This window comes from Bos javanicus, chromosome 6 (assembly GCF_032452875.1).
Source record: "Bos javanicus breed banteng chromosome 6, ARS-OSU_banteng_1.0, whole genome shotgun sequence".
Taxonomy (NCBI): domain Eukaryota; kingdom Metazoa; phylum Chordata; class Mammalia; order Artiodactyla; family Bovidae; genus Bos; species Bos javanicus.
In genome coordinates this window covers 117762075-117782795 of record NC_083873.1, presented here as the reverse complement: position 1 = coordinate 117782795, position 20721 = coordinate 117762075, and the positions used below count along the sequence as shown (strand labels likewise).

Sequence of the window (20721 nt, the reverse complement as noted above, 5' to 3'; positions counted from 1 at the left end):
ACGCTCCCATGCCAGCCTCAGAGCTGAAACAGCAGACCCATGGAACCTAAGAAGCAAGCTAGGGGTCAGCACGCATGGTGCTCCCGCCCCAGGCGCAGAGCTTGTTCCCCACCCCATCCCCAGCACTGTGGGAGCACGGCTCCATTGGCACCAGCCGGTGCCCCCACATCAGAGTCCTCGAGCCTTGCTTGTGCTCTGCAGCTGTCATCACCATTCTCTGAAACGTCCGCAGGGGAGAGAACCAACAGAAACCAGCCAGCTGCGAGGCCACTGCTGGAGCGTCACCAGAACTAAATTAGGATCAGCCGGGCTAATCGGCTTAGGCAGACCAGCCCCTGCCCTGCCCTTCCCCCTGCAGGGAGGATGGAGGCGCTGGGCCACTCATGGTCCTCGCTCACCGTCTTGTCTTCTCTTGCAGTGGGCACAGAAATCTGCAACGGCGGCCCGGCACCCCGGTCTTCTACCTGCCGCATCCTCTGAGGTGGTCCGCGGGCCCCCTGCCCCACACCCCACCCCCACCCTGGGACCCCGCCTCTAACCACTGGTACAAGAGGTTAGGGAGCCTGAGAAAATGACTGAAGACCATTTTGGATACTTTGAACTTTTTTAAGGCTTGTGTTTTTATGAACTAAAGCCAATGACGAATGATCTGAACAGTGTAGCCTACCTTACCCCAACTTTTGGATACATAATCACACCACCAGGAGATCTGTGAGCTGTGTGTCTGAGAGCACTGGGTGAATATGTTCACAACTGCACACGTGTTTATGTGTATACAGGTGGAGAAATGGATACATGGCTGCCAGTTCTCATCTGGTTTAGGAACAAATATGTGAATAGAAATTTAGAATAAAATCAAAAGAAAACATGCTGCTCTTTTTTATGTGGCAGAGGACATTCATTTGTGACCAACCAGAAATCCTGCCAGAAAGGTCCAGGTTGTGAGACCAGTGATCAGAGCTCAGTGATCTGTGCAGAAATAATGTGTTAATAAATGCTGCCGGGACCTGGTCTGAACCTTGCTGAGGGACCCGCACCTGTGGCCTGCCCAAGTCCACCTGCACCCCTGAGGTTTCCTTCATGGAAGCAACCACACGCCTCCAAGAACCAAATGGTTCTCAGCCGGAAAGAAAAGCCAAGTCAGACCCAGACAGAAAACACAGCTCACACTTGAAATGGGTGCTAAATATCTGATAGAAATAAAGGACTTTAACTTGCAATGTTAGCTTCAAAGCAATTGTTTCCAGACACTGGAAACTCCCCTTGGCTACAGCCACGAACTGTGCTGCAAGGTCACGTGGGTGAAGGCTGGTTCAGATGCTGCGTTCTCCCAGCGCTCCCGGCAGCAGTGTGCAGGGGACCCACAGGCCCCACACAACCTTCAGCTCACAATGACACCTGGGGACAAGAGCATGGGACTGGGGTCCCCCCCAGTTCCCAGAGAGACCCAGTGCCAGCCACCCACCAACCTCAGGATCTCCTAGGGGGTGTGCACTCCAGCCTCACCTTTACTGAAAACAGGGAAAACAAATGAACTGGGGCTCGAAGCCTAGGAAGTCCACTCCAGGCACAAAGCTGGAATAGCGACTTTTGACACCAAGCCTCACGCGCGCTTATTATATACATAACATTTGTGGGCTTTCCAAGTGGCGTCAGTGGTGAAGAACTCTCCTGCCAACACAGAAGGTCTAAGAGACAAGGGTTCATTCCCGGGGTCGGGAAGATCCTTGGGGGAGGGCACAGCAACCCACCCTGGTGTTCTTTTCCTGGAGAATCCCATGGACAGAGGAGCCTGACAGGCTGCAGTCCCTAGTGTCACAGAGTTGGACACGACTGGAGCAACTTGGCACGCACGCACTGGGCTTGAAGAGGCACAGCCAGCAGGGGCAGAGTCTGCTGCCCTCTCAGGCACAAAGGCCCAAGCCCAGTGAAGAGCTAGCTGCACCCCAGCAAAGTCCTTAGGAGGCCACATCCCCTACCTGGGGTCAGGAGGAGGATGTGCAAAAGGAGAAGAGAAATCCAAGTTCCACCTCGAAGGGCATCAGGACACCCCCACTCCTCCCACGTGGCGAAGCCTGCCCCCTTTCCTACCCGTCCAAGGGTCTGAGCCAGGGATGAGCGGAGAAGCTCAGCAGCACCCATGATGCTTGGGCGAGCTGCGCCTCTGTTGCAAACTGCATCCTTAGGGGCTCCCGTCCTCATTCCCACCCCCAGCCCCCAGAGCAAACGATCAAGTTTCTCTGTGTTCCACTGTGTTTATGCACCCATCACTGAATCATTGATTAGTTTTTCTGGAATCCCTCTCCACTCACACTGCACATAATCTGAGAAGACTGGCATACAGCTGAGTCTGAGTCCAGAAACCAAACTACTGGGGACAATAAAGGAAAGTCAGAGACTCACAGAGCACAGAAAACTTTATTCAGCCACACTGCTCAGGAGAAGGGCAGGCTCACTTCAATATGGTATCCTCTTGGGCTGGAAAGTTAGAAGGAAAACACACCATTACACAGGCCCACCACCCCAAAGGGCCACCTTAGATTTTGGGGGTTAAACCATCCAGCGTCTCATCTCATGGAGCCTGGCTATGCTGTTTCCACCATATCCTCAGCCTTCCTTGACCTGCGGGTCCTCACTGGGACCTGTCGCCGCAGTCAGGGAGGATGGAGCCTGACTCCGGTGGTGTGGCCTCTAAGGCTGAGACAGTTCACCTCTAAGGTCCAGGGGCCGAGCCTCACTAAAGGCAGGTTAGCACCCGCCCCCAACAACGGCTCTCCTTCCCCACCCCTACCCCACTCAGCAGAGGATGGCCCAGGGGCCAGTGGAAATGGAGAAGGCAGCCTTTCCTCTCCACTTGCTGCTCCGTATGAAGCAGCAGCTGTTTCTGAAAACCCCGCGGGGCGGGGGACAAATCTAGGAGAGCCAAACGCATGACCACCTTCCGCCAGCTCCCGCTCGATGCGCTTCTGCTCATCCCGCTTCTTCTTCTCCTCGGCTGCAAGCCTCCTCTCCTCTTCTGCCCGAGGTTTCAGGTAATCTGTCAAAGGGAAGGCGGGGGCGGGGCGTCCAGTGAACGCTTCCACTGAAGCTCTAAAGGGAATTCGGTTCACAGGCAAAGCCATCCTCAGGTACACTGAGTGCCAGGGGCGCCCGATTCCCACTCTCCTTTACCTGGATGTAGGTAAAGGCCTGATACCCACCTCCTAACGGAGAGCCCGACCCGGAGGGCAGCTACAGGACGCCCGCGGCCACCCCAGGCACCCAGCCGCCCCGCACTCAGTCCTCTGCTGCAAGGTGCTGCCCGGCCAACCTCCAACCGGCCGCGCGCGGGGGTCCGGCCCTTTCGGGTCTCAGGTCAGGGGCCTCCCACGCCGCCCCTCTCCCGCCCCGGCCGGGGGGCCGCAGACGCCCGCGGACACTCACTGTAGCGCTTGGCGCCGTAGGCCATGCCGAGGAACAGGGCGGAGTAACGGCCGAGCTGTGGGGAAAAGCGGTCAGGGGCGGCAGGGGGGACCGCCCCTGGGGGGTCTCAGCCCACAGGGTCGGGGTCCGGGACACTGAGAGAGGGGACGGGGTGGAGGTCACGCCCGCGGCGTCGGGGCCCGATTGGGCGGGGGGGGGGGGGGGTCTCAGCCCACAGGGTCGGGGTCCGGGTCGCGGAGCGGGGTAGGGGGACGGGGTCCGGGTCGCGGAGCGGGGTAGGGGGAGCGGGGGTCACACCCGCGGCGTCGCGGCCCGATGGGGGGTCGCAGCCTCCGGGTCAGGGCAGGGGGTGCTGAGAGTCGGGGGCGCCGGGCCGGGGCCTTAAGCCCCGCCAAGGCGCTCACGCGCTTTGCCCACGCAGAGCGGATCAGCGGCGGCGGCTGCGAAGCCTGGTTCACCTTGATGAGCGGAGAGACCTGCACCGGCGGAACCATACTGTCCGTGACCCTCGCGCCGGAAGCACAATTCGGCCCGAAGAGGATGCCGCCAGGCCCTGAACACCGCGGAGACGCAGACGCAGAGGCGCGGCCGGGCGTGCGCATGCGCCGTCCACAGGGCGAGGACGCCGAGTGCCGACCCCTGGCGGCTGGAGGGCAAATGGCCCGCGCGCACGCCCGGGTGACGTCATCAGGCGCGGCGCGCGGCGGCTTCCGCATGGGCAGTGGCGGGGCAGCGAGTTCGCGTTCCCTGCAGCAGGTGCGACCCTCCTGCGAACCAGGTTGAGCACAAATCGAGGCCCGCACACCTCGGGTACAAATATTTGAAAACTGTGAGTCCACTGTACAAAGTGAAAAACCGAGCTCCCTCCTACCTGTCCCGCCCCGCCCGCGGCTCCAGTGCGGCCGCAGCCACACCCAGGCCTGTCCGGGCCGCGGTCCCCCCAGACCAACCCCCGGGACGGCCCGGGAAGGGGCTCGAGGCTTGGGCAGGGAATCCGGGGTCCGGGTACAAAGTGTAGCCTGAGTGCAGGCTGGCTCCCAGCGGAGGGGATGGCCATGTCCGGCCCCTCTGGACTCACAGGCCAGGTCTACCGTGTGGCCCGAGCCCCTTCCTGGGGCGGCACGGCCGTGGGTGCCCCTCTGCCCACCACCGGCCCCATTCCCAGCCCCCGGCAGAGCTAGGGTTTCCTCACCCCTGGAGCCTCCCCGGCAGAAAGGGGCACAGGTCCTCCCGAGAAGGCCGGCCTAGCAGAGTCTGCTCCCTCGGTATCCCGACTCCAGCCCTCAGGACCTTGCAGCCCCACGTTTCAAGGTCCACGTCAGAGAGGCCCTCACCCTCGTTTCTGGGAGGAAATGAGAAGCAGGGGTCACGCTGGTGGGGTATTCTGTCCCCCAGCTCTGTGGTCAGCGCAAGGGAAGACACAGCTCACCCAGCCCAGGTGTGCAGAGAGGCTGCACAGAGGTGGGCAGTGGTGGCCAGTCACCCAACTTAACCTGCTGTGCTTACACACAGTTCCCATGGCAACGGGGGTTGGGGACACCTGGAGAATGACGGAGCGGGGCAGCCCCGGGGTGCCTGTACCAACCACAAGGCCACCAGGGCAGCTGATACTCCTGCCCCGTGACACCCCCACCCCCACCCCCCATTCCCGCAACAGGCAAGATCAAAGTCAAGGATGACGAGCTGGATGCCACGTTCAAGGAGGCCTCGGGGCCCATCGACTTCACCGTGTTCCTGAACGTGTTGGGGAGCAGCTGAGGGTGAGCACCAGGCCAGCTGCAGGCCTGCCAGCACTCTGTGTGCACTTACTCGACACCTAATGTCTGCATATCTCACATAAAACCCAAATTTGCAGACCTCTTGAAAGTCTCTAGGACCTGGCATTCTGGGAACAGCCCCCAGCCCAGGCCCACCTCTCCACCGGCTGGTAGGGCCTCTGTCCCTCACTGAGAAATCGCTCACCTCTGGGCCTGGCAGGACCAAGGGGACTCCAAGAACAGTACCCTGGGGTGGGAGCTGAGGGTCTCTCAGGCGCTCAGAGTGGGAAGGCCACTGAGAGCATCAAGTGGGCAAGGATGTGGAGCCCTGGGTGGTGAGGGGCAGGACTAGCACCTGAGACGCCCAAGGCTCGAGGCTTCCTGTGGGCAGGCACGGACCCCGAGGAGACTGTCCTCAGCGCATTGAAGATGCTGGACCCCGATGGCAAGGGCAGCGCCAACAAGGACTAGTGAGCATGACCATGGGCACCAGGGCGGAAGGAAGCCAGGCCCACCCCCACCTGCCCCAGCTTTCAGGTCTTGATCAGCCTGCCCAGGATCCTGAGTCCCTCAGGGAAACCCAGGGCACGATCACCCATACCCTCGTGGGGCCCGCAGTCACTGCCATTCAGACCATCACTGGGTTTTTAGCCCCTCTGGGGGCTACTTCAGCCTCATGAACAGGTGCCCCAGGGATGTGGGAGTCAGGGATGGCTCCCTGCGGTCCCCCCTAGTGCCCAGGACTCACCCAGGGACAGGCTCCCAAGAGGTACCTGCCCTGTGAGCAGGTGGGATTGAAGGGGGCAGACCTGCCCCCATGAGAACCCATCAGAGGGCTCCTCTGGGGCCAGCGCTCCAGCTCAGGGCCAGTCCTTCCCCAGAACAGCCTAACCTGGCCCCTCCCTGCTGTCCTCAGCAGCAGGCGGCAGCTCGCATCCCAGGCCGACAACATGACTGCTGAAGAGGTTTGGCCCCTGGCGCCCTACGTCATTCCCCAAGGCCCTCTGTGAGGCCCAAGCATGGCCCTCGGGGCTCCGGGGGGATGTGGCTCAGCCCCTAGTAGCTGCAGCATCAGGAGGGTGGGACGCCCAGTGTCCAGGAAGGGGGACGCCAGCCCCAGCCCCACCCCTTTCCCTGCAGGGTCTCCCCCAGCTTCTTCCCCCCACACACAAACAAGACAGAGCCCGGAGTCCAGTTCCTGTAATTCACCTGCTGGCTGCAGCCTTGGGGACCCTCCACTCCCTCCATGCCGTCCTGGGCCTGACACCCCCCGCACCAAACTTGCAGGTCGACCAGATGTTCCAGTTCTCCACCAGCGGTACTGTAGGCAGCCTGGGCTACAAGGCGCTGGGCCACATGTTCGCCCCTGGGAAGAGGAGCGAGAGGCACCCCACCCCACGGGGCTGTGGCCAGTTGAATGAATGTGAACCCACAAACCTTCCTGCCCACAAACAGTGTCTCTGTTGGGCGGAGGTGTCCTCCTGGGGGTGGGAGTGTCCATGGGGTGGAGAAGGTCTGGGGTAGGGGTAACCCCCTGGGGGCAGGAGGGTCTTCAGGGAGTAGCAGCGTCTGCCTGCGGCCCACCTTCCACCTCCTGCCCAGCCTGGCCCCACCTGCTCTGCCCATCTGTGCCGGCACCAGGCTGGAGGGCTGGTCATTCAGTGGTCAGCAGAGGTGGACACAGTGGCTCCAGCACGGGCTCCTTCAAGGAGGGCCTTCCTCACACCTGTCCACCCCACACTCAGCCACGCTGGGGCCTTCGGAGTCCCACACCCACTCAGTTCCCCCTCGCCCTGGCCCCCCCAGTGCCAGGCCAGCCCCTGCAGTAGCCGCCCTGGGCCTGGTGTGGCCACTGGGGTACCCCTGGTCAGTGGCCTCTTGTCTGCACAGCAGCAGCTCTTCTTGCTGCAGCCACAGAGAATCCCCTGGGCCCCCCTGCCACAACCCTGGGTCCCCCCAGGATGCCAACATCGTCCCAGCCTCAGTCGTAACGGGTCCAGCCAAAGGGACCAGAGCCCACGTCCCTGCCTCCCCTTCGCATCCCCAGGTCCTCTTTTTCTCATGCCAACTGCTCTCCAGCCTCTGGCCCTCTACAGGGCCCCTGAGATGTCTTGGAGGGCTCCCAGGAGGAAGGAGCCAGGGCCAGGAGCACCAGTTCCAGGAAGGGGCTGCTGGGGTCCAGGGTGCTACGGTGGAGCCTCAGGGCGTGGCTGCCAGGTAGGGCGCGTGGCCCAGGGCTGCTGCGGTTGCTGGGCGTTCATCCTCCTGAATGGAGGGGCTGGCGTCGGCCTCAGCCTGCAGGCGCCGGTACGGTGTGTGGAAGAGGAGCACGAAGAGGCAGCTGAAGAGGACGCAGAGGCCGGCCATCAGCAGCATGGGCGCTAGGGAGAGACGGCCCAGCGCTGCCTGAGGCACTCGCCCGGGCGCAAGGGACCCCAGAGCAGCCTTGGGCACAGATCCCCGCCTGGCCCCAAGAGGCAGGTTTGCAGACCCAGGGGCCGTGAGCCCCAGGGTCACCCACCAGGTCTGAGGACGTGGGCGTGCAGCATGACCGCACTCCTGTCTCTCTGGCTTTCTGTCTCCATCTCTGTCTTTCTCTGCGTCTCTTACTGTGTCTCTCCTGTCTGTGATCTCACTTCAAAACCGCTCATGTGGGGTCACAGGTGGGCTCCCGTGAGGGCTGCTCCCACCAGGCTGCGCTCCAGGTTCTGCCTGCTGCCCTCGGTCCGCCCCAACCCACCTCACCCCTCAGTGGGCGCCCTGCACCCACCCGCCAGGACAGTGGAGGTTGCCAAGAGAAAGAGGCCAGTGGAAGGGAGACTCCAGGGCTGGGTGGGGTCAGCCTCCTGGCCTGGGCCTCACCCTTCCAGTCCAGCGGGCCCTGGCCATCCTGGCAGGTGGAGACAGACGGCTCCGCGTGGCGCACAGTCAGGGAAGTCAGCAGCACCATGATGAGAACGCCCTCGGCCTGCCTACACAGCCACGAAGCCCTCAGCCCTACCCCAGTGCTGCCCCAGGGACCCCAAGGGCAGCACGCAGTAGGCATTCAGGTCGTCCATGGTGTGTCCTGGGGGTGGGGGCAAGGGGAGGGTCCCTGGGTCCCTGGAAAGCCATGGGAATGGGCACTCACCCCAGCACAAAGACCAGGCCCGCGGCTGCGCCCTCACCCACGGGGAAGGAGCACTCGACCGCCAGCTCCATGGCAACGGGCGCCACCGAGAAGCCAAAGAACCCCAGCAGCGAGCAGATGGCGGCCAGCACGATGGTCTGTCCCTGCAGCTGAGACACCTGGACAGCAAGCCGCACAGACCGGCAAGGCAGGAGTCAGAAGTGCCCCAGCCTGAACCCCAGGCCCTGCCGAGCCCTGTCGGGGGCAGGGCAGTGCCAGGGCTGGAGAGGCCACAGCGCCCACACCACTCCAGGGACACCCTGGCGGGGGCACCTGGATCTGAGTGGGTCTGGGTGTCTGTTATGGCCAACCTGCCAGCTGCCCCACCCCTGGGGCACCCCACTCTCACCCTCTGCAAGGTGGTCTCAGCTCAAGAGGACTCTTACCACAGCAAAGGCCACGCAGGCCAGAGACGTCAGACAGAAGCCGATCTTGATGGCTTCGGTGAAGTGCTTGGTCCTGTCCACGTACAGGCCCAGAGCCACTGCCCCCAAGACTCCAAACACAATGAAGAGAGCCCCGCAGAGGCCCGCAAATTCCTGGAGGGTAGGGGGCACCTTGTCCATTATCTGAACCCATCTGTTCCCAGGTGTACCCCACCACCAGGGAACCCACGGCAGGGTCACCGAGCAGCACCCGAGGCCCAAGGAGGACCATGTGGGAGGCTCGGGGACGGGAGGTGTCCTCCCTGGGTGTGCCACGGCCTTGTCTCACCTCCACCCACGAACTGGACAAGTCCTAGAGAAAGGGCCTGGCTTCTGCAGACGCCCTCGACGCCTGTCACCTCTGAGAAACTGGGAACACTCGGGGCCTGAACCCCATGCCCAGTGCTGAAGCCAGACCACAGCGGGCACAGCCGAGATGCTGTGAGTCTGATACCAGACAGACCCACAGGGCTGGCGGAGGGCTGTGGGAGCAGGCGGGCTCTGCCAGCACCCCAGCCCATGGCTGCCACCCACCGTCTGCAGACCCAGACTCACAGCGTCTCAGGACCACCCTGACAGGAGGTGTGGAGACAGCACTTGGGAAGTTCGTGGGCCGCTCCACAGCCACCAGCAGGTCAACAGGCCCCCAAGGCTGTGTCCGGGTGGGGGGCCCCCAGGTCGGGGCCAGCACTCACGCTGGAGTAGCCGTTCACGCAGAGGACCTGCTCCAGGAGGGCTGAGAAGTTGGAGAAGATGCCAATGCCGCCCCCAAAGCACACAGCCAGGACCATGTAGGCCTTGTTCCTCGTGAGCTAAAGGGGAGGGGCCGCTCAGTCCAGAGCCTCGCAGCACAGGCGGAGGCTCCAGGGGTGGCCTGCCCCTCCCCCTCTTCGCCCCCACCCCCCGGGCCCACAGCACGCGCAGCACTAACCAGCTTCAGCCCAGCTAGGAACGACAGCGAGGTGGACTGGGCAGCCCCCGCAGAGGGCGGGGTGGGGGGCACACTCTCCCAGAGGCATGCAATGGCCAACAGGAATGTGAGGCCAGCAGGGAGGATATAGGTGCCTAGCTGTGGGGAGAGTGTGCATGAGTACACGCACACAGGTCCCCGTGGATACATGCACACGGGCGTGATTGCACTCGCACAGGTCCCCGTGGATACACGCACACTGGCGTGACTGCACTCGCACAGGTCCCCGTGGATACACACACAGGAGCGTGACTGCACTCGCACAGGTCCCCGTGGATACACGCACACTGGCGTGATTGCACTCGCACAGGTCCCCGTGGATACATGCACACAGGCGTTGAGTGCACGTGCACAGGTCCCTGTGTATGCAAACACATGCACACGGGCGTGATTGCACTCACACAGGTGGCCTTGGATGCACGCACATGCACATGGGCGTGAGTGCACGCACACACAGGTTCCCGTGGATACACACACACGGGCATGACTGCACGTGCATCCCCATGGATGCACGCACACGGGCGTGAATGCACGTACACAGGTCCCCGTGGATGCACACTCATGCACGTGGGCATGAGTGTACACGCACAGGTCCCCGTGGATGCACGCACACACACACAGGCACTTCAAGCCTGCTCCCTAGGCTCCAGACGAGCTGCTGCCTCTTCACTGCCCGCCTTGCCTGTCGTTCCAGGTGGACGCCAGCAAGCCCAGGGCCCGTTCGGGGCCTCCTCTGCTTTGCTGCATTCAGAAACCTGGCTTTGAAAATTTCACCCAAGGGTGACTCTGACAGTGATGGCCTCAGCTCGACCATCTCTGGGCGCTCTATCCAACTGTCACCTGGACCCCCTCTCCCACCTCTGTGAGTGACCCCAACCATCCCCCAGCTAGAAGCCCCTCACTCCTCAGGGCACCCCACTCCCCAGCTGAATCACAGCCCAGGCTCTCTCCCTGGACACTCCAGGCACACCTTTCGTTCCCTGAGCTGTTCTGGACCAGATGGAATCACTCTCCCTTCAGATCCCCCCAGGGTGTCCATCACATCAAGCCAACCGCATGCCACCTGGATTGACGCTTCCCTCCGCCCTCCCCTTGCTCAGCAGACACACACTTCTGGCTGCAGCCGCACCCCTCAGTCTCGCCTCCACCTCAGCGCCTTTCTCTCTGGTCCCACGTCCTCCTCCCCACCCTCGCAATGCCTCATCCTCCTGCAGCCAGCCTCTTGCCGCCCTGGTGCTCTCTCCCCTCCAAGGAAAACACCCAGCAGCCTGGGGTTGTGCCTGACGCTCGGAAGGTGCCCAGTACTTGCAACAGAGGAAGCCCCATGTACACGGGGTGCACTCAGCCGTGTCCACAGAAGATGCAAGTGCACACTCACACGGGCAGCGTGGGTGCACGAGCCCACCACCCCGCACACACGCACTAGCACACACAGCCCAGGAACATGCACACACACACATGCAAACACACAGCCTACGTCATACGCAGAGGTGCACACATGCGTGCACCTGTGAGCTCCCTCACCATCAAGGGGATGTCCTCCTCCGTCTTCACCAGAGCGGGAGACAGCAGGTTGGCCACCAGAATACCCAGGGCATTTGCTAGATGGACAGGGATGTGCGTCAGCTCAGGAAGGTAGGCTGGGCCCCCATCCACGGAGGAGCCCTCGGCCCCCAGAGCGGGGAGTGCACAGAAGCGCCCAGCCACACGCTGAACCAGAGACGCCGGCCTCACTGAGACTCACACATGGTGCCGATCATGTTGGCTGTGGCTCGCTGGTGCTCAGGGAACCACAAGGCGGCCAGCTTGGCTGGAGAGAAGATGACCAGGGTCTGGGCCAGGGCGCAGAAGGTCTGCCCACCCAGGAGGAAGACAAATGGGTCCTGGATGTCAACGGCCATGTAGGGCATGGAGCGGATCATGCTCCCCCAGAAGTTCAGGAACGCGCCGAGGGTGGTCTGCAAGGGTGGGGTCAGAAGAGCTGCCCAGCAGCCAGGATGCCCCCCACCGCCCCAGCCTCCACTCACCACCCAGTGGCTCTGCCTGAGGACTCGGATCTTGGGAGGAGGGGGTGGCTCTCGATCCCATGCTTGGGGACCCGCCTGTCCCAGAGCAGGCCCTGGTGTGTGGTCTGACTCACCGCCCTGCGGAGTCCAACGGAGTCCAGAACCCAGATGGCCACCATACCGAACGGGATGGACACCACGAGATAGACCAGCGACAGCCAGTTGATCTGCTCGGTGGAGAGGAGGAAGTGCCGGGCGATCGTGTCAGCCACGGGCGCGAAGCTGAGCCACAGCTGCGAGACACAGGCTGGCATCAGCCCGGGGCAGGCACCGCAGACACTGCGGCTGCTGGCTGCCCTGGGCACGGCTGGCTGGTCTGAGGGAGAGAAAGGGTCCAGGGGTCCCGTCAGGGCTGGGGTCTTCACTTGGTCAGGCCAGAGAGGAGGCACCAGCTGGGAGCTCAGACAGCATGTCGGGGCAGAGGACCGGAACCATCCTTGCAGGCATGTTCCCGGGGCAGACAGAGGCGGACAACCTGGCTGGACCCTGCAGGACAGCGAGGCCTCCAGGACTGACCCTCTGAAGAGAAGGCCTGGGGCTGACGGCAGAAGAGAGATGGCCACCATGCCGGGGTGGGGGGAGCCTAGACTGGGTGCTGGCCAAAGCTGGAGTGCCGGGGGGTGGGAGAGGGTCCCCCGGCTCCCTGTCACGTGGGCGTGTAGTTTGCCCGGATGGGACAGGCCGAGGAGCACATTGTGGGGGCCACTCTGTGGACACTCGGTGCCCATGGAGGACACGCCGGTGCACCGGGGCTTACTGCAGGAGGGAGTGGGGAGGCGTCCTGGCCTGGTGCAGAAATGAAGGTGTCACAAATCAAAGCCCACGGACTCCACCTCTGAGAGGGCACAGCTCACCCAGGCCTCACACCCTGCCCCCACGGCAGAGGCCGCAGGATCCAGCCTTCCTAACCCGAACAGAGCTCTGACCACAGAGCCCCACATGACAGCGACCTTGGGCAACAGCTGCCTTTTCTTCCCTTTTCTCAGGACAGAGCTTCTAGGTTCAGAAAGAGCTTGGTGCCACCACCTGCTTCCTGCCCAGCTGATCCAGCGGCGAGAAAGCCTGGCTGTGGCTGCTATGCCTTCTGAGCGCAGCCCACCTTTGCCAGCCTCGCCCCTCGGTCCCCCCCAGAACCTGTGGCCAGCAGGGTGGAGACAGGTCTGAAACACACACAGCAACGTGGGGGGAACTGTGTGCCCAGGACGCGGACTTCCTCCATGTGTTCCCAGCCTGCCGGGAGGCCCTGTGCGTCCTTTGAAAATGTAGGTGGCTGTCCCCCATGCTGTCCCTCACCCAGACCACTCCAGGGCCACTGAGGCCTCATTGCAACCGCCACCCACGTGCCCTTCATGCTGCCCACCCCGCCCAGGACTGAGGGCCCTGCACACTTGGCCACAGGAGGAGTAAGCGAGGGTGCACCTCTTGACCCGAGCTCCCTGCCGCGACCCCCGTGGGAACCATGACAAGTCCTGGTGTGATTCCTGTCTGCTCCATGACGACTTGCGGACGAGACAAGTGCGGAAGCACAGCCTCGGCCTCCAACATCCACCCCCAGACACTGAAGCAGCTGGAGGGGGCTGAGAGAGACCCCCGTTCTGCACTCTCAAACCACTGCACCCAAACCCATCCTGGCTTCACGGTGTTCAGAGGCAGACCACCGACTGCTGCAGAGAAACCGTCTCTGAAGTCCCAGGCTGGGCATGGCACTTGTCCCAGCACAGGGCTGGCCCGCAAGGAGGAGGAAAGAGGTCCCGAACAGGTTGCAGTGACGTCCAAGACGGGCTGTCGCCCAAGAACCTCTCCAAGGTGGTACCTTTCAGGGCTGCCCTCACCTGCCAGCCCCTCCTTGTCACAGTCTCTACATCTGACCTCCCTCTGCCACTCGGGGCTTCCCTGAGCTTCAGGCCCCACTCCCCACCCCCCCGGCCATTTTGCGTTTCATGATTGTGGCCACCCCTCACTGCCCAACTCCCTGAGGTCCAGTGTGAGGCTGAATGGTGTTCTTTCAAGCAGCCTACAGGAGGAGACCCAGGGGCCCCATAGCTCTGCAGCCTGACCGCTCGACAGGCAGCCACTAGCCTCAGGTTGGGAAGAGCATGCAGTCCAGGGCACACAGGATGGCACAGCCCGGGGCTGGAGGAGCAGAAAAAGGTCTGCTGGCTGAGCCGTGGCACGTGCTGGGCCGGCAGAGGGCCTCGGCCCTCAAGGGGCGAGTCTCGGGGAGCAGCAGGTTGGGAGAGTTGGGGCCCTGGAACCGGCAGACCTGGTTCTCGCGGGGGCTTCTCTGGTCTCAGGGGCTGTGATGATGAGCACTGTCCCTGCCAGCAGTGGGGTCAGTTCTAGAACAGCTGAAGGGTCTCTGCTGACCCCAGCGGGGTGGCTGTGAAGAAAGGGACTGAGTGGGCAGGCAAGAAAGACCTCTGGTGAGGGACCTTGGAAGTGAGCCATAAACCGTGGGAGGGCGGTCAGGGCCCAGGGAAGAGAGGCAGGTAGGGGGGCAGAGCGGGTGCCCAGGCTGCAGTGGGTGCGCACTTGGCAGAGAAGGGAGACTGCGGGAGGATCCCTCCGTGGCCGTGGACAGTGACCCTTTCGGAGGCAGGAGCGGCATCCTGTCGAAACCACCGCGGGTCTCAGGCCCCCGAGGACAGACAGGACACCCGCTCTACCTGCGCAGCCTCCGCCAAGGAAGGGGCTCTCCGCCCCCGGCCTGCGCTGAGCTCGCGGGCGGCCCTCCCCCGCGGTTCCGCCGTCGCGAAACTGGAGGGCTGCGTCCCGGGCCTGGCCGAGCGAGTTCTCAGCGGCCGATTCTCCAACGGGAAGCGGCGCTCGGCGCGCACCGGACGTCGACGGGCCGGGCTCGGCAAGGTCCCGGCCTGTCCTGCAGCCCTGCCCCGCCGGCCCGGCCCCGGCCCAGCCCCTACCGTGGCGTTGGAGCAGCTGAGCAGGCTGATCACCAGCAGGAAGACCCACCGGCGGGCGTAGGCGCGGTAGCCCCCCAGCGCGCTCCGGACCGAGGTCGCCGCGCCGGCCTCTGGCCAGTCTCCCGCCGGCCCCGCCATTGCCGCTGCACCCGGGCCGCCGACTTTGGGAGCCGCGCTGATGGGCCAGGACCGCCCTCGGAGGTGGGGTCGGGTCAGAACCCGCCCCACAGGCAGGGGTTACCACTGGTCAGGCTGGAAGGGGACCAAAATGCCCTCGCGAGGCCCTGCGATGGATGCGCTCACGCACGTGGGTCAGGAGCGGCTCCAGGAAGTCACTGCCTCGCGGAAAGGCCGCACTTCCTGAAAGGGGTGTGGAAATAACCCCTCCGCCACCCCCACCCACCTATTTCCTGAGGTCCAAACAAGTAACAGCTGGAGGCTGGAGGCCAACCTCGACGAGGAGGCTGGAGTCAGTTTGCACAGCGCCTCCAATCAATGCTCTAGACTGCACTAGATGCTCTTGACTCCACTCGAGTCTGCCCTGCAGAGAAGCAGGACTGAGGGAGGACGGGCAGAGGGGGAGGTGGAGACTAGCCTGTCCTCATGCCCAGGAAAAGGGCTGTGCCAGAGCTCGGGACCGTGGGCCAGGGAGGAGCAGGTGACCGCCCCCTACCTGGGAATCTGCAGTTTGCAGCTGAGAAAACACGAGATATAGATTTCTGTGGGCTTGAACACAGGGATCCCAAGGGAACAATTCAAGCAAAGAAGGGCAAATAAAGGGCAAAAACGCTAAGAACCTAGCAGATGCAGAGAAGTGGCAGATATACACAGAGGAACTATTGAAAATGTCTTAATGATCTGTATATACATAATGGTGTGATCACTCACCTAAGAGCCAGACATCCTGGAGTGTGAAGTCAAGTGCGCCTTAGGAAGCATTACTATGAACAAAGCTAGTGGAGGTAATGGAATTCCAGCTGAGCTACTTCAAATCCTAAAAGATGATGCTGTTAAAGTGCTGCACTCAGTATGCCAGCAAATTTGGAAAACTCAACAGTGGACACAGGACTGGAAAAAGTCAGTTTTCATTCCATCCCAAAGAAAGGCAATGCCAAAGAATGTTGAAAGTACTGAACAATTGCACTCATTTCACATGCTAGCAAGGTAATGCTCAAAATCCTTCAACACAGGCTTCAACAGTATGTGAACCATGAACTTCCAGATGTTCAAGCTGGATTTAGAAAAGGTAGAGAAACCAGAGATCGAATTGCCAACATCTGTTGGATCATAGAAAAAGCAAGGGAATTCCAGGAAAACATCTACTTCTGCTTCATTGAATGTGCTAAAGCCGTTGACTGTGTGGATCAAACTGTAGAAAAACAAACTGTAGAAAATTCTTAAAGAGATGGGAATACCACACCACATTACCTGCCTTCTGAGAAACATGTATTCAGATCAAACTGGACATGGAACAACTGATTGTTCAAAATTGGGAAAGGGCTACGTCAAGGCTGTATATGGTCACCCTGCTTATTTAACTTCTATGCAGAGTACATCATATAAAATGCCAGGCTAGATGAAACACAAGCTGGAATCAAGATTGCTGGGAGAAATATCAATAACCTCAGATATGCAGATGACACCACCCTAATGGGAGAAAGTGAAGAGCTAAAGAGCCTCTTGATGAAAGTGAAAGAGGAGAGTGAAAATCTGGCTTAAAACTCAACCCTCAAGAAACTAAGATCATGGCATCCAGTCCCCTTACTTCATGACGAATACATGGTGAAACAATGGAAACAGTGACAGATTTTATTTTCTTGGACTCCAAAATCACTACAGATGGTGACTGCCATGAAATTTAAAGACAATTGCTCCTTGGAAGAAAAGCTATGACCAACCTAGACAGCAGAGTCATCACTTTGCTGACAAATGCCTGTGTAGTCAAAGCTATGGTTTTTCCAGTAGTCCATGTATGGATGTGAGAGTTCGACCATAAAGAAGGCTGAGTGCTGAAAAATTGAAGCTTTTGAACTGTGGTGTTGGAGGAGACTCTTGAGAGTCCCTTGGACTGCAAAGAGAGAAAACAAGTCAATCTTAAAGGAAATCAGCCCTGAATAATCATTAGAAGGACTGGTGCTGAAGCTGAAGTGCTAATACTTTGTCCACCTGATGTGAAGAGCTGACTCATTTGAAAAGACCCTGATGCTGGGAAAGATTGGAGGCAGGAGGAGAAGGGGACAACAGAGGATGAGATGGTTGGATGGCATCCCCCACTCAATGGACATGAGTTTGAGCAAACTCCGGCAGTTGGTGATGGACAGGGAGGCCTGGCGTGCTACAACCCATGGGGTCGCAAAGAGTCAGACACAACTGAGCAACTGAACTGAACTGAAGGCCGGAAAGAGAGAAGGGCCACCTCCTCTCTCCCACAAGAGCTCTCCTGTGGGCGGGCAGTCTCCTGTCCAGCTTCCTTCCTCCCCTGAGGGCCACACCTCTCCTGACTCCCTGCAGTCCTCCTCCTGAGGGCCCCTGCAGGCAGGAGGCTGGCTTGTGCTCTCCCTCCTCGCCTCCTCTCGACCCCCTGCACTGCCGCAGGGCTCTCCTCCCTCTCCAGAGGGCTCTGGTGGAGTAGGCAGCACAGAATCACCAATCACCTTTCTATACATCAACTTTAAACATGTGGAAACCAAAATTGAAGACACATGCTTTACAGTTACATCAGTTCAATTTAGTCGTTCGATCGTGTCCAGCTCTTTGCGACACCATGGACTGCAGCACGCCAGGCCTCCCTGTCTATCACCACTCCCGGAGTTTGCTCAAACTTGTGTCCGTTGAGTCCATGATGCCATCCAACCATCTCATCCTCTGTCATCCCCTTCTCCACCTGCCCTCAACTTTCCCAGCATCAGAGTCTTTTCCAGTAAGTCAGCTCATCGAATCAGGTGGCCAAAGTATTGGAGTTTCCGCTTCCACATCAGTCCTTCCAATCAACACTCTGGCTGATCACCTTTAGGATGGACTGGTTGGATCTCCTTGAAGTCCAAGGGGCTCTCAAGATCTCCTCCAACACCACAGTTTGAAAGCTTCAGTTTTTCAGCACTCAGCCTTCTTTACGGTTCAACTCTCACATCCATACGTGACCACTGCAAAAACCATAGCCTTGACTAGACAGACCTTTGCTGGCAAAGTAATGTCTCTGCTTTTGAATATGCTATCTAGGTTGGTCATAACTTTCCTTCCAAGGAGTAAGTGTCTCTTAATTTCATGGCTGCAGTCACCATCTGCAGTGATTTTGGAGCCCCAAAAATATAAAAGTCAGCCACTGTTTCCACTGTTTCCCCATCTATTTACCATGAAGTGATGGGACTGGATGCCACGATCTTAGTTTTCTGAATGTGGGGCTTTAAACCAACCTTTTCACTCCCCTCTTTCATTTTCATCAGGAGGCTCTTTAGTTCTTCTTAACTTTCTGCCATAAGGGTGGTGTCATCTTCATATCTAAGTTATTGATATTTCTCCCAGCAATCTTGATTCCAGCTTGTGCTTCATCCAGCCCAGCATTTTGCATGATGTACTCTGCATGTAAGTTAAATAAACAGGGTGACAATATGCAGCCTTGACGAACTCCTTTTCCTATTTGGAACCAGTCTGTTGTTCCATGTCCAGTTCTAACTGTTGCTTCCTGACCTGCATATATGCTTCTCAAGAGGCAGGTCAGGTAGTCTGGTATTCCCATCTTTGAAGAATTTTCCACAGTTTATTGTGATCCACACAGTCAAAGGCTTTGGCATAGTCAATAAAGCAGAAATAGATGTTTTTCTGGAACTCTTGTTTTTTCGATGATCCAGCAGATGTTGGCAATTTGATCTCTGGTTCCTCTGCCTTTTCTAAAACCAGCTTGAACATCAGGAAGTTCACGGTTCATGTATTGCTGAAGCCTGGCTTGGAGAATATTGAGCATTACTTTACTAGCGTGTGAGATAAGTGCAATTGTGTGGTAGTTTGAGCATTTTTTGGCATTGCCTTTCTTTGGGATTAAAATGAAAACTGACCTTTTCCAGTCCCATGGCCACTGCCGAGTGTTCCAAATTTGCTGGCATATTGAGTGCAGCACTTTCACAGCATCATCTTTTAGAAATTGAAATACCTCAACTGGAATTCCATCACCCCCAATAGCTTTGTTCATAGTGATGCTTCCTAAGGCCCACTTGACTTCATATTCCAGGATGTCTGGCTCTAGGTGAGCGATCACACCATCATGGTTATCTGGGTCATGAAGATATGTTTTTACAGTTCTTCTGTGTATTCTTGCCACCTCTTCTTAATATCTTCTGCTTCTGTTAGATCCATACCATTTCTGTCCTTTATTGAGCCCATCTTTGCATGATATGTTCCCTTGGTATTTCTAATTTTCTTGAAGAGATCTCTAGTCTTTCCCATTCTATTATTTTCCTCTATTTCTTTGTACTGATCACTGAGGAAGGCTTTTTTATCTCTCCCTGCTATTCTTTGGAACTCTGCATTCAAATTGGTATATCATTCCTTTTCTCCTTTGCTTTTAGCTTCTCTTCTTTTCACAGCAAGGCCTCCTCAGACAGCCATTTTGCTTTTTTGCATTTATTTTCCTTGGGGATGGTCTTGATCCCTGCCTCCTGTACAACGTCACGAACCTCTGTCCATAGTTCATCAGGCACTCTATCAGATCTAGCCCCTTAAGTCTATTTCTCACTTCCACTGTATAATCATAAAGGATTTGATATAGGTCATACCTGAATGGTCTAGTGGTTTTCCCCCTTTCTTCAATTTAAATCTGAATTTGGTAATAAGGAGTTCATTATCTGAGCCAGCCAGTCAGCTCCTGGTCTTGTTTTTGCTGACTGTATAGAGCTTCTCCATCTTTGGCTGCAAAGAATATAATCAATCTGATTTCGGTGTTGACCATCTGGTGATGTCCATGTGTAGAGTCTTCTCCTGTTGTTGGAAGAGGGTGTTTGCTATGACCAGTGCATTCTGTTGGTGACACTCTGTTAGCCTTTGCCCTATTCATTCTGTACTCTAAGGCCAAATTTGCCTGTTACTCCAGGTGTTTCTTGACTTCCTACTTTTGCGTTCCAGTCCCCTATAATGAAAAGCACATCTTTTTTGGGTGTTAGTTCTAAAAGGTCTTGTAGGTCTTCATAGAACCGTTCAACTTCAGCTTCTTCAGCATTACTGGTTGGGGTATAGACTTGGATTACTGTGATATTGAATGGTTTGCCTTGGAACCGAACAGAGATCATTCTGTCGTTTATGAGATTGCATCCAAGTACTGCATTTCAGATTCTTTTGTTGACTATGATGGTTACTTCATTTCTTCTAAGGGATTCTTGCCCAGAGTAGTATATGTAATGGTCATCTGAGATAAATTCACCCATTCCAGTCCATTTTAGTTCGCTGGACCTAAGATTCCTTGACGTTAGGTCCTTGATTCATGGACCTAACATTCCAGGTTCCTATGCAATATTGCTCTTTACAGCATCGGACCTTGCTTCTATCACCAGTCTCATCCACAACTGGGTGTTGTTTTTGCTTTGGCTCCATCCCTTCATTCTTTCTGGGGTTACTTCTCCACTGATCTCCAGTAGCATATTGGGCACCTACCAACCTGGGGAGGTCATCTCTCAGTGTCCTATATTTTTGCCTTTTCATATTGTTCATGGGGTTCTCAAGGCAAGAATGCTGAAGTGGTTTGCCATTGCCTTCTCCAGTGGACCACGCTTTGTCAGAACTCTCCATGACCAGTCTGTCTTGGGTGGCCCTACACACATGGCTTAGTTTCATTGAGTTAGACAAGGCTGTGGTCCTTGTGATCAGATTGGCTAGTTCTCTGTGATTGTGGTTTCAGTCTGTCTGCCCTCTGATGCTCTCTCTCAGCACCTACTGTCTTACTGGGGTGTCTCTTACCTTGGACATGGGGTATCTCCTCACGGGTCCTCCAGCAAAGTGCAGCC

The 20721-nt window shown here is 58.2% G+C and overlaps 4 protein-coding genes across 12 annotated transcripts in view; 2 read left to right on the top strand and 2 right to left on the bottom strand.

Moving 5' to 3' along the window:
• PDE6B (phosphodiesterase 6B) overlaps positions 1-1174 on the top strand; it is a 32241-nt gene extending 31067 nt beyond the window's left edge. The window contains exon 22 of one of the 2 annotated variants that reach the window (XM_061421145.1): positions 419-1174. In XM_061421145.1, the coding sequence (XP_061277129.1) occupies positions 419-480 (62 nt within the window). In that variant the 3' untranslated portion in view covers positions 481-1174. The remainder of the gene's footprint in view (positions 1-418) is intronic. The other variant, XM_061421144.1, reaches the window with a different exon arrangement.
• Positions 1175-2404: 1230 nt separating this feature from the next.
• On the bottom strand, positions 2405-4185 carry ATP5ME (ATP synthase membrane subunit e). Its single transcript, XM_061421149.1, has 4 exons — positions 3882-4185; positions 3424-3478; positions 2939-3037; positions 2405-2478 (listed from the first exon to the last, which is right to left on the bottom strand). The coding sequence occupies exons 1-4, from the start codon at positions 4137-4139 to the stop codon at positions 2453-2455; spliced, it is 438 nt and encodes a 145-aa protein (XP_061277133.1). The 5' UTR covers positions 4140-4185; the 3' UTR covers positions 2405-2452.
• MYL5 (myosin light chain 5) lies at positions 4147-6704 on the top strand. 6 transcript variants are annotated; one of them, XM_061421152.1, is made up of 5 exons: positions 4164-4252; positions 5081-5183; positions 5572-5650; positions 6100-6145; positions 6468-6704. In XM_061421152.1, exons 3-5 carry the CDS (start codon positions 5610-5612, stop codon positions 6702-6704), a joined length of 324 nt encoding a protein of 107 aa, XP_061277136.1. In that variant the 5' UTR covers positions 4164-4252; positions 5081-5183; positions 5572-5609. The 6 variants fall into 6 exon arrangements, 3 of the variants coding, with proteins under 3 accessions (XP_061277136.1, XP_061277134.1, XP_061277135.1); XM_061421150.1 differs by having other exon boundaries at positions 6097-6145; XR_009737191.1 differs by lacking the exon at positions 6100-6145 and having other exon boundaries at positions 4147-4233; positions 6321-6617.
• Positions 6367-15275, bottom strand: SLC49A3 (solute carrier family 49 member 3). Of its 3 annotated transcripts, none has more exons than XM_061421148.1 (10): positions 15135-15275; positions 11885-12043; positions 11489-11702; positions 11269-11345; positions 9706-9843; positions 9470-9586; positions 8736-8888; positions 8311-8468; positions 8043-8152; positions 6367-7561 (listed from the first exon to the last, which is right to left on the bottom strand). In XM_061421148.1, the coding sequence occupies exons 2-10, from the start codon at positions 11927-11929 to the stop codon at positions 7380-7382; spliced, it is 1194 nt and encodes a 397-aa protein (XP_061277132.1). In that variant the 5' UTR covers positions 11930-12043; positions 15135-15275; the 3' UTR covers positions 6367-7379. The 3 variants fall into 3 exon arrangements, with proteins under 3 accessions (XP_061277132.1, XP_061277131.1, XP_061277130.1); XM_061421147.1 differs by lacking the exon at positions 15135-15275 and adding an exon at positions 14732-15099; XM_061421146.1 differs by lacking the exon at positions 15135-15275 and having other exon boundaries at positions 11885-14470.
• Between the last annotated feature and the right edge of the window lie 5446 nt (positions 15276-20721).